Below are 13,439 nucleotides of genomic sequence, written 5' to 3'. Positions count from 1 at the left end.
AACACTTTCAAAAGAATTCCCAGTAGAATTTTTAAATTGTGGTAAAATAGACATAAAACAAAAAACTCACATTTTGACCCATGATTCAGAGCACAGCCCAGCAGCATTGACATATTCATGTTATCATGTAGAATTTTCTCATCTTCCCTAAGAGCCACCTTGTACTCATTAGACACTAGTTTCCCATTCCCTTCTCTACCAGCTTCTGGCAACCATATTCATTTTTGTCTCTGAATTTGACTACTCTAGATGCCCCATATAAGTACAATCTAAGATACCCTCTGGGGTCTGTGTGCATTGTGTTTGTTCTATTTTTAAAAAATTGAAACTGATTCCAAAATTTATGTAGAATTGCAAAGAGCTTAGAATATCCAATATGATGGTGGGAAATGTACACTGGTGAAGGGATGGGTGTTAGAACATTTGTTTTATGACTGAAACCAGATCATTAACAGCTTTTTAACTGTGTGTATGACTGTGATTCAATAAAAAATATTTTAAAATAGAATAGCCAATATAACTCTGAATTATATTTCAGATATAAAATTGTCACATAGGTAATTATACATAATTGTAAATCTAGTATGTTAAAATAATGCATTGTTTAACTGAAGATACATAAATAGATTTGGAACAATGCAACACCAAAATGAACTCCCCCATATATATAAAATTAACAGCTTGCTAAGAAAGGACTGCCAATCCTTCAATCAGAGGTACTCTAATAAATGACAATTCCTAAGGAAGAAAATGAATGAAATTAGATGACTTCTTCAAACCACAGACAAAAGGATACAAGAGTGAAACATGAAAGAGAAATTCTCAAACTTAAAAAAAACACATGTATGCATTTCATGATCTCAAAGTAGTATGTAAAAAAGGTGTAATGAGTAAGAAAAGATTAATAAGTTTTATTTCAATTTATGTCAAAGACACCATAAAGAAAATACAAGTCACAAACTTGGAGAATATCTTTAAACCACCTGTAATAATAAAAGATAAAGAATCTTTCAAAGTCACCTAGACTAGGACAAATACAAAAACTGGCAGAAGACACCAATAGGCATTTCACCTCAGAAGAACCATCAAGGGAGAACAAAAGTGAAAATATAGTCAGTCTTGAAAGCAGAAAGGAACATGAAGTTTCAGGTCACAGTGAGAAATCTGCCATGGGACTGGGATGGATCCAGAACAGGTGGCTACCCCAGCATCGAAATGGGACATTCTCACGTCACGTCACGTTCCTCCCGTTGTTCATCGATTTGCTCGAGCGGGCCCAGTAACGTCTCCATCATGAGACTTGTTGTTACTGTGTTTGGCATATCGAGTACGTCACGGGTAGCTTGCCAGGCTCTGCAGTGCGGGTGAGATACTCTCAGTAGCTTGCCGGGCTCTCCGAGAGGGGTGGAGGAATCGAACTCGGGTCGGCCATGTTGGCTGTGTGCAAGGCAAACGCCCTACACACTGTGCTATCGCTCCAGCCCGGGACATTCTATTTTTATTATTATAATAGAATCACCATGAGGTACAGTTACAACGTTTTCATGTTTGAGTTTCAGTCATACAATGATCAAACACCCATCCTTCCACCAGTACACATTTTACACCACCAATGTCCCCAGTATCCACCCCCACCATCCAACCCTCCCCCTGCCTCTATGGCAGACAATTGCCCCCATACTCTTTCTCTACTTTTGGGCATTTTGGTTTGCAATACAGATACTGAGAGGCCATACTTGGAGCACACATCTCCCATCTCGTGATCCCTTCTCCATTCCAGCTGTCTTCTCCCCCAGCTCATGAGGCAGACTTCCAACTATGGAGCAATCTTCCTGGCTCTTGTCTCTAGTGTCCTCGGGTGTCATTCTCATGTCATGTTATTTTATATTCCACAAATGAGTGCAGTCATTCCATGTATTTCCCTCTCTCTCTCTCTCTCTCTCTCTCTCTCTCTCTCTGACTCATTTCACTTAGTGTGATACTCTCCAATGACTATCCACTCAGAAGCAAATTTTATGACTTCATCTTTCCTGACAGCTGCACAGTATTCCATTGTGTAGATGTACCAAAGTTTTTTTAACCAGTCATCTGTTCTCGGGCACTAGCGTTGTTTCCAGATTCTGGCTATTGTGGACAGTGCTGCAATGAACATACAGGTGCAGATGTCAAAATGGGACATTCTAGAAAGCATAAATGCATGGTCTTGATGCAAGCTGTTACAACTTAAGAGACAAAACCCCCATGGGGAAGGACAAGCTGAATTGGTCTGAGGACTTAGTCTGGGATTTACGGTAAAAACCTAGCTTGCTCTCAGAGTCCAGACAACTAAGTGTTTAAAAGCCTTGCTTTCTTTCAGAGCCTAGAGAAGTGTTGAGATATTTGTCTCTTACAGTGTTTATCCAAACAACTGCAAGTATTAATAACATATACAACTAGAGGGAAACATAAAAGCAATGTAGATGTCCCTGGGAGACAGTGTCTCCTTGCATTAATCTCCCTCAAAGAGAAATTGCTATGCTTGATCTATGTAAATGATCTATGTCAACTTCCAGATGTCTTACCCATGTAAATGATCAATCACACCTAGGTCCTTACCTCAAGCCCCCTCAGATGTTCCATACGTATGCTAGTAGCATTGCACTAAAAGGGCCATTTTCACCATCAGTCTGTGGTCCCTATCTCTCTCTGTCTCTGCTGGGGAGGACTAGAAACAGCTCTTAATAAACGCACGCATCTCACCATCACAGCACCTGCACTACTTTGTGAAGTCACAGATGTGGTCTTGCAAAGTCGAACGCTGCTACATCCCACAACCCAGCAATTTCATTCATAGGTATATATACTCATGAAAACATGCTTTTCCAACAAAAAATTGGGAATCACTAGTGAATCAGTTGAAAGGACTGAGATCACTTATGTTTTACATAAATTTCAAAGCATGAGATTCATGAGTAATAATGTTATCCTACATCTAAGATAAACACTGTTCCTTGAAATGTTTGCATCAGTTATATCCACTGGGGGTTGAAGAGTGAGACTAGAGATGTGTGGGTGTATGAGATGATGTAAAATTTGCTTCTCAATCTGAGTCATGGCAACTAAATTTGAAAACCCTGTAGGAACTCTTGCACACATTCCCCAGAAATCATACACATGACTGTTCATAAGTTTTATGCAAAATATAAAAGAAAACCCGAATACCCACTGATACTGGAAATCAACATGAATAAGTACATTGGGCATATACACCTGACAGAACATTATGAGAAAAGAGAACAACTTTTCAACTACCGACATGAGTCTTAGAAACAAAATATTGAGTGAAAACAGGAAGCTACAGAATACCACATACAATATGCTATATTTATCAAGTTTAGAGACAATACTGAAAATCATTAAAAACAACCAAAGGATACTGATACCAGGCTATCTAGTTTAATTCCTAGTCTTGCCCTCATTACATTGCAACCTTGGGTAAAATACTTAACCTGTGCCTCAGTTTCCCATTTGTAAAACGGCAACAATCATGTACCTAACTGGCTCCTGCAGTAAAACCCTGAAGGTGCTTGGAACAGTGCACATTCAATAAAGAATGAATACAACAGGCTTGAGCAATACCACAACGGGTAGGGCATTTGCCTTGCACGCGGCTGACCCGGGTTCGATTTGCAGCATCCCATATGGTCCCCTGAGCACCACCAGGGGTAATTCCTGAGTGCAAAGCCAGGAGTAACTACTGTAAATCGCTGGGTGTGACCACCAAAAAAAGCAAAAAAAAACCAAGGAATGAATACAAGTAGAAAGAATAGAATCAGCAACACTTTACTCTTAACGTGGGGGTTGGCTGTAAGAATACTAACTTTATGCATTTTATATCAAATATATTAATAAATGTGTTAATATATGCCATTATGTATTATTGCATATTAATGTCATTATGTTTTATTATATGTCAAATGGAGCGATAGCACAGCGGTAGGGCGTTCGCCTTACAAGCGGCCAACATGGCTGACCCGAGTTCGAATCCTCCGCCCCTCTCGGAGAGCCTGGCAAGCTCCCCGTGACGTATTCGATATGCCAGACACAGTAACAACAAAGTCTCCAATGGAGACGTTACTGGGCCCGCTCGAGCAAATCGACGATCAACGGGAGGGCCTTTACCTTTTTACCTTTATATGTCAAATACTAAAATTTCCAGAACTTTGAGTTGTACTTCGACTAGGATCTGTGCACTCAGGCTCAATCATAAGACACTGAGGCCACAACAAGTGGCAGCCTGAGCAATTCCATACCTGGTTCTCAGCATGTTGCCCATAGACCCAGCCCAGCTTTGGAGCAAGCTGAAGAGTGGTCTTTCTTCATACTCCTTGGTTTTCTGAGCCAGCAGTTCCCGTGCCACAGCCTGTATAGAGAGTTAGTCATTTATTAGTCATTTGCCAGAAATGTAAAAATGTCTCTTTTTTATTGTCGTTGAAGTTAAGGCAAGATGTTTACAATAGTGTGTTAATGTCTGTGGTCTTTGCGCACAGTTAAATCTTCCCACCACCAAGGTGCCTAACAGCCTCCACAAGTATCCCTAAACTACTTCATTCCTCCCCTCCCCACTACCTACCACCCACTCAAACCCCAGTTTGGTAGTATAAGTTTTGAAATCCAGTACCAAGGGTTGGGCGGTCTTCATTTCTATTTCTTTGTTTTGTTACTCTGTATACCACTGATGAATGAGATCATCCCATATTCGTCTTCTCCCTTTGACTTATTTCACTAACATGTTACCTCCAATTCCATCCAAGTTGCAGCAAACTACAAGATTTCATCTTTTATTTCAGCTGCAGAGTATTCCAGTGTGTATATCACAACCTCACTATTCATTTATCTATCACTGGACATTTGGATTTTTTTCATATCCTAGCTACTGTACTGAGTAGTGCAGTGAATAGGGGTGTGCTATCATCTTTTCAATTTTATGTTTCTGCATTCTTGGGAGAGATACCAAGAAGTGGGATTTTGGAATCATACATAGAACCTCTATTCTTAGTTGTTGTTGTTTGGGGGGGGGGGGGGAGAGTTGTTAAACCTCACCTAGCAGTGCTCAGGAACTACTCCTGGTGGTTCTCAGCAGTTCATTTGTGGTGCCAGGGATCAAACTATCTCCGATACATGAAAGGCAAGTACATTACCTCTTGTACTACCTTTCCAACTCTACTTATTGGTGTTTGAAAAAGCCTCCATATTGTTTCCCACAAAGGTTTAATCAGACTACATTCCTACTAACAGTAAATGAGGGTTCCTTTTTCACCACATCTCCATCAAACACTGTTTTGGGTTGGGTTTTGTGTGTGTGTGTGTGTGTGTGTGTGTGTGTGTGTGGTCCTTTTGATATATGCCATTCTCACTAGTGTGAAATGATGCATCTGAAATGCAAACATTGAGTTGTGCTTTGACTAGGATTGGTGCACCCAGGCTCCATCATATGACACTGAAGCCACATTTGATTTTGCATTTCCCTAATAAAAGAGATGAACAATTTGTCCTATGTCTCGGGGTCAATGTTAGTCTTCAGGAGACATCTGTTTATCTTCCCCCACCACCACTTTGTTTTGTCTTGTTTTTTAGGTCACCCGCAGTGATGCTCAAAGGCATTCTGACTCTTTGCCCAGGGATCATTCCCTGGCAAGGCTCAGGGAAACATATTAGGAACCTGAATCCAATCCAAGTCATCTACACGGAAGGCAAGTGCCCTACTAATTTCACTATGTCTCTGGACCTCCTCTTTCCATTTTTTATAGAGTTATTGGTTTCTTTGTTGTTGATTTTGTGAATGCCTTTTGTATCTTAGATACTAACCCTTTATCTTATATGCACCATAGCACTGTCCTCCCGTTATCAATTTTCTCGAGCGGGCACCAGTAACATCTCCATTGTGAGACTTGTTGTTACTGTTTTTGGCATATCTAATATGTCACGGGTAGCTTGCCAGGCTTTGCCGTGCAGGCGGGATACTGTTGGTAGCTTGCCCAGCTCTCTGAGAGGGGCGGAGGAATCGAACCCACATCAGCAGCATGCAAGGCAAACACCCTACCTGCTGTGCTATGGCTATGGTGTGCAAATACTTGCTCTCATTCTGTAGGATGCCTTTTAAAATTTACCTTGATTTTCTTTTGCATGTAAAACCCTTTTATTTTGTTACAGTCCTATTTGTTTGAGATTTTGTTACCTTTGCCAATGAAATAAAATCAATGAAGATACTTCTGGACCAATGAAGGTCCACATCCAGAAAAGCTTTGCCTATATTTTCCTCAATGCATTTTTCAGGAGTTCTCGTCTAATCTTGAGAACTCTGGTTCACATCTGATTAACTGTTGTGAATGGTATGAAATACAGGTTCTGTTTTATTTTTATATATGTAGCCATCCAATTTTCTTATGCCATTTTTATTTCATTTTTTTAATTTTAATTTTTTATGATACATAAACATGGCACATTTATTTTTTGTGGGTAGGTACATATATTTTGGTTTTGGGTCACCCAGTCATGTTCAGGGCTTACTCCTGGCTCTTCGTTCAGAGATCAATCCTGACAGTGCTTTGGGGACCATATGGAGTACCAGGGATCAAACCTGGCTCTGATGCATGCAAAGCAAGCACTCTACCCACTCTACAATTGTTCCAGTCCCATTCTTCATTTTTTAAAAAAGTTTATTTATTGAATCACCGTGAGAACAGTTACAAAGCTTTTAGGTTTAAGTCTCGGTCATACAATGATCAAACACACATCTCTTCACCAGTGCATATTTTCCACCACCAAGAACCCAAATATACCCCCATCCCATTCCTCCTCCTGCCAGTGAGGCAGATGATTTCCACTTAACTCTCTCTCTTTACCTGGATTACATTCATTATTTCGACAAAAGATGCACTATTATTATTTTGGACTTTCCCCTGACAATCAGACCTGCTGAAAAGGCATCGTGAAATAATTTGTTTTCTATTGCTGATTATGAAGAACATATGATGTCGTGCAGCTGCAATAGCGGCCACAAGATTTTGAGTTTCTGATATTTTACTAATTAAGTCTGGAGGGATTTCTGCCAAAAGCCTCTTAGTTCCGAGATTGTTTTGTGAGCCTCTAGGTCCATGGCTGTGCTGAAGAGCCACTAGCGGGAGGCAACTCGTGGTCTCAGCGGGGTGGGAAGGACATTCTGGTTCTGCTCCCATCCCATGAGGCCACAGTTGCCCCGTCACCAACGGCTCATACCTGGCTGTCCAACAGGCTCTGAGGTGGCGGCCATCATACTGCCAGGCTGGGGAAAGGCAGAAGAGACAGAAACTCTTTCCCTCCCGGGGTCGGGGGGTGGGGGTGGGTGGGAGGCATGGAGCTGTAGCTTAATGCACAGTCCACTCACATTTCTGCCCAAAGCTGCTAGGTTCCAAATTAGGTCCATGTGCCTCTGGGGCCATGGCCGTGCCAGAGAGCCACTTGTGGGGGGGCAACTCTTATCACCATTTTTAAAAGAGGCTTTTTTTTATTCCATGCACCCAGAAACTTTTTCACTGGTTAGCTCTGGGATCTCAATTCTATTCCACTGGTCTAAGAGTCTATCTTTAGACCAAATACCTATCTGTATTGATTACTATTGCTTTCCTGTATAATTTTAAATTAGGAAATTCAATTTCACCCATCTTTAATTTTCTTAGAATAGCTTCAGTTATTTGGGAGTTTAATAGTTCCATATATGCCAGCATCTTTAAATGTCGCAACCAGAAACTGTCTACTTGCTTGTAGTAAAATCCATTGACGGAATCACATACGAGTCTTTACCCCTTCCATAGGCCTTATAGGGCAGTTAATCTAGCACTCTCAAGCCTTCTGAAAGACTGACTAGCGGAGTGCTTCTTGCTCTCTCTCAACCTTGAGGTAGCTATCTCCAGTTCTGATCCTAGGACAAACTATTTCAGTAGACATTTCAGATAAAATCTTCTTGCCTTCCCTGGGTCAGATGGCTTGACTATTTGGGGGGGGGGGTCACAATTGGCAATGGTCAGAGATTACTCCTATCTCTGCACTCAGGAATTATTACTGGCAGTGCCAGGGGGACCACATGGGATGCTGGGGATTAAATCCAGGTCTGTTGTGTACAAGGCAAATGCTCTACCTACTATACTATTGCTCCAGCCCTGGCAGGACTATTTTTTGTTGGCCCTTCATTGTCTATGATGGATCAAAGTTTGAGAAATAGTACCAAAATGTACACACAAAACATTGATAATTTCTGCCTCTGCACCTTTAAAGCTGCTGTTTAGGCCTAAAATATTGTATGCTTTCCATGGAGCTGTGGAAAGAAAATGTGGCCAAACCAAGAGAGACCCAGTTGACAACATCGATGGAAATTATTATTAGTGAGGCCACCTCGGACCAACCTACTGACCACCAACAGTGAAAGCGAATCCAAGAAAGACCACTGAGGAATTGAACAATGTGAATTCAACCCAAACTGCCAGCCCACAGAACTTTGAGCTAACGTTTGCATGCAGTTTTAAAGTAATGAATTGGGGGGGGGGGGCGGGGAGGTTGTTACATGACAGTAAATGCTGATTCATTCTCACACACAACCAATACAGGAATTTTTTCATATATATTCATCTTTTAAAACAGATTATATAAAATGTTGCATGCACATAGCAGAGCCTGACAAGCCACCCGTGACGTATTTGATGTGCCAAACACAGTAACAACAAAATCTCCACTGGAGACATTACTGGGCCTGCTCCAGCAAATCGATGAATAATGGGAGGGCCTTTTACTTTTACTTTAAGTGATAAGCAATCATAATATTTCTGTATTATAACTGCGATTTCAGCTTCTAATGATATAATGGCTGTATAATAGTCCTTATTTGAGAAAAAAAACTAGAACTAGTTAAATACTTCATTTCACTCAGACTGTTTAAGATCTTCAAATCTAACTTTTTTACCTTTAATGTTTTGGCAGTGACAGGGATCAAACCCATATACTTGTATTATTTGCAAAGCAAATGTTCTATGACTGAGCTACATCCCCAACCCTCTGATTTTATTCTACTGTCAACAACCTTCGTATCACAATGCTTATATAAGTGCCATAATTCATATTACTATGTTCATATGTGTCATAATTTTTTAATATCCTGAGACGGAATCGATTAGCTTAACTGATGCAGAGGTTTTTTTTGTTTTTGTTTTCGTTTTTTTTACCTGGGAGAGGACTGCAGGAAGCTTTAAAGGGAGCAGAATCAGACATGCAATGTCTGGGGCAGTCTCAGACAATGGCAGACAGTTCTAGGGTCCACTCAAGTGTCATGTGATCAGACATAGCCAGTTAAGAACCAGAGTCAGACAGTTACACTAAAGCTCTCCAGTTCTCCCTGCCCCAGATCAGTGGAAGAACCAAACTCCCCAGTCCCTGGCGAGTTAGAAGGGACCATGGGACTTGCTTTAGGCCAATGATATAGAAGATATTGCAGTGTTATCAGTTGTGAATGGCCCCTAAGCTTGGGATACTGTTTGTAATAGAGGTCGTCATAATATTTTTGTATAGATTCAGGCATCTTACTATGCTTTTATATTCATTAAAAATTAGTTTCCTTTTTCTTTGAACTATTGTCTTGAATTCTTGAACTTAAGTCTCTAGATAGGTTATACTAGCCATGATTGTATTTCATAATAGTAAAGAGTGTAATAAAAATATTTTCTATGAGTGGAGTGGTACTACAGTGGGTAGTGTACTTGCTTTGCATGTGGCTAATCCAGATTCTATCGATGGCATCCCATATAGTCCCTTGAGTCCTGCCAGGAGTGATCCCTGAGTTCAAAGTCAGGAGTAACCCTGAGCACTGCCAGGTGTGGCCCCAAAATAACAAAAAGAAATCTTTATAAAGATTAAAACTTTAGGTTCAATGAGTTTGAGAACTGCTCACAGTGTTATGGGTCAAAGGACAGGAGCATATTTATGATCAGCACTGTACAAAAAGTGCCAACAATGTGTGTGAGGGAGTAAATTATCTTTATAGTGAATATTAAATGACACAACAGTCAAGTTTATTTTCACTGATAGCACTAAAATTAATATTTACATCTTTGTGTCTGTTAATTTATGATGGCTCTACTTCTATTTCCTTTGTTGCAAAAGAAACATCATCCTAAACATTAAGTAATGTTTTCTCCAATTCTCACCCGTCCACAGTTTTGCCTTTCTTTATTTTTCTTTCTTTATTACCACTTTATATCAAACAGCTGGCTTTCTTATTACTTTCTTATTTTTTCTGAAGCCTTTCAGTGTCAGGAGATTAAGTTTACCAATCTTTGTGCATCAAGCCATGATGGAAGTTGACGAATTTTTTTTTTTAATGTAGGAGTATTGCTATTTATTCAGTCATTGATTAGGCTGATAACAAATCTTTTCTGAATGAGTAAATGAGTGTCTTTCAGCCTGCTCAATTCCTTAATTACCCCCTTAAACTTTCGTCACCACTATGACTGTTCAAATTTAAGCAAGTAAGACTGATACAATCAACTGACTTCTAAAATTAACTCACAACTAAAATTAAAATTAGAATGATGTAAGGATTCAGTTCATGTGCTAAACTAAGAGAAAAGATAGACAAATTTGGTCCCAGCCAGTATCACGAAAAGCAGATTACTCATTTTGGCTCTCGGTTCCTTTTTCTTCTCTTTTTGTTCCTTTCTTTTGGCCTCTTTCCTCCTTTTCTAGGTCATGAGACAAGAAATCATTTTAAAAATGAGCTTATTTTTAAAATGCTGCTGATGTTTCCTCAGTGAAAGATTAAGTGACTGAAGCTACTATGTACCGCGGGGTTTGGGGAGTACAGCGTGTGAATATGGGACTCTGTTTGATAAATGACCCAGGACTGGCAAAGACAGATCAGTTGTCACTTCCACAGAGCATGCAATGAGGAGTTCCACATTTCACCCCGTTGATGTGTTTCTCCGTGCTTAAGACACTATACCATGGGTGTATAAATGTCAACTTTCTGCTTCAAAATCATTACAGATCACAGAGATATTGCAAAAAATTCAAAGACTACAGAAAGATAGTCTGTGTTTTGCCTGATCATCACCTATTTCCCTCAAAGTAATACCTTACAAAGCAATAGTGATGATTTAAACTAGAATAATCAAATAAAAAAATTCTTAAAAAAAACCACTGAGCATTTTTGTTGTAGTCTAGGTTTCATTATTCTGAGATGAACAAAAATAGACCCTTTTGTAAAATGAATTATGTATGTGGGGGGAGGAGGGTGTGTGGTGTAAGGAAACTGCAACCTCATCTGAGTCTGGTATTTTGAATCTTTGTGTAAAATTTTCTCTTTTTAAATTCATATTTTATTGAGGCAACACTGGTTTACAAGAGTGACAATGCTTATCTGATTCAGGTGTACAACGTGAGCACACTACACAAGCATGGAAGTGCCAATATTCCTCCATCACAGACTACTAGATCCTTTCAGTGCACTATACCAGTTAGGTAACCTCAGTTCTAAGATCAGAGGCCAACATTTGTTTTCTTCAGAAATTGCCCATGGCCTTGTTTTGTTTCTTTACATCCCACATATGAGTGAGATCATTCAGAATTTGTCTTTCCTTCTTCTGACTTGTTTCACCTTGAATGACACTGTTTAGTTCCACCCACATTGTTGCACAATGTGCCATATTTTAAGATGCTTTATTCCTTTTTCTAGGTGAATGTTTTATGCTAGTATTTTTTTTGTGGCTGTAGACACAGGTTGCAGTTTACTTACAGCTGTTCTAAAGGTGACAGCTCTCCTTTCTTCATCTACTGAACTAAGTCCCTGAAGGAGCATGTGCTCAGGTGCCTGTTTCCTCAGAGAATGCTGGGACACCACAGTTAGATGAACTTGGTGCTGTACTTTTTATAAAAGATCACATCTGTGGGAGAAATCAAGCTCATCTACAGCCAACACTTGGAAACTATGAGTCTGAGCAATTGTGCAGAATAATGACATCATAAACATGCATTTATAATGAATGTCATATGCAGAGGCGATGCTGATTATATAATATCAATAAAAGTTATTCTGTAGGTCAAATGGCTTTTCAAGGCTTCTCTGAAGGAATGAGCATTTCCACACCCTAAGTATTTCAGAGACTTATGCCAGGTACAGTAAAATTTGAATTAAGAAGTCTAAATGTAGTCTCTACTGCCAAGAGAGAAACATTCAGAGCTCATGAGACTACAAAACGTAGTGCATAAAGGAAAGTCGGCAGAGAGTCTCTGGCCCTGATAGTAGGCCAGACCAGACCCTGAACTGCTCTATCTGTACTCCAGAAAGTGATGGAGTCACTCAAAGTGGCAAGCCTGATAGCACTGTGCTTCCAAATCATGCTCCAAGACACTGCAGGTAAGATAAGCTACATAATAAATCAAAATTATGGCATGCCTTGTTTAAAAATCATAACAGTTTCAAAGATACTGCCAGCAGAGCACCAAACCAAGCATTGATCTCAACCCTGATCAAGGCTCTGATTCTGGAAACAGCCCATGGTGATAGGTAAGCCCCTCCCTGGTCAAGCTCAGCCCCAGACTTCTGCACTACACCCACTTTGGGTTTACTGTGCATTTACTTCACGCCCTGCCCTGCACAAACAGTGCCATAACAACACTGAGATCTTCACTTTCAGTGCCCATAACCACACAGGCTTTGCTTGCTCCTCTGATCCTCATCACAATCTGCGACCCTGTCTCTCCAGTGACTCGCACTTTGTAGAAGTAACCACAGAGAGATCAGGAACTGTCCCAGACTGTTTCTGGAATCCTGTGTGTATAGGAATCGAACCTTAACACTGTAAGGACACCATGGCTGTGAGGGTGTGGACATTAACTGAATATACTGACCATGGAGCTTGGAACCAGATGGAACTTAAGCAATCATGGGACACAGACGTGTGCTGAGAGCACTCCAGGAGGCTGAACAATCACCCAAGGGATGGACAATGCCTGAACAGGGGAGGCTCTCATACTCCACCCAGAAGTCATGTGTGGGTGGCATTTTCTGTCAGTGATACTTTCAGTGTGTGGGGACCAGCCAGGCCTCCCTGGCCTCGAAACCCTCCTCTGCTACATCTTGAGGTGATGACTCAGACTGGGGGACATCTTGTAGCAAGAAGTCCACAATTAACCCCGATATCTGGCCACCAAACTAAGGAATGTTCTGGGCTGCTGGAAGGGAACTAGAGGGCAGAAGGTCCCGCTTCGTGCCTTCCTAGGTAGGCACACCCATCTCAGCCATGGTCTAGGGAGGTTCTGTTTGCTTGAGTAGACACTCAAGAAGAGTTAGAGGGAGGTGATGAGCACAACACTTACTGTGTGCCACACTCAGGGGCACTCCCCTCCCCACAGATATCTGTCCCACTGACCCTGCC

The 13,439-nt window shown here is 40.7% G+C and overlaps 1 protein-coding gene across 1 annotated transcript in view; it reads right to left on the bottom strand.

Annotated features, from left to right (window-relative positions):
- ACOXL (acyl-CoA oxidase like) overlaps window positions 1-13,439 on the bottom strand; it is a 388,417-nt gene that overhangs the window by 108,251 nt on the left and 266,727 nt on the right. Inside the window, exon 14 of the mRNA XM_056126755.1 lies at window positions 4,293-4,402. Within this exon, the coding sequence (XP_055982730.1) occupies window positions 4,293-4,402 (110 nt within the window). The remainder of the gene's footprint in view (window positions 1-4,292; window positions 4,403-13,439) is intronic.

This window comes from Sorex fumeus, unplaced genomic scaffold, assembly GCF_029834395.1.
Source record: "Sorex fumeus unplaced genomic scaffold, SorFum_2.1 ptg000006l, whole genome shotgun sequence".
In the NCBI taxonomy this organism is placed as follows: Eukaryota; Metazoa; Chordata; class Mammalia; order Eulipotyphla; family Soricidae; genus Sorex; species Sorex fumeus.
Note: the sequence above shows the minus strand (reverse complement) of the source record. Positions and strands in the feature narration are given on the sequence as shown.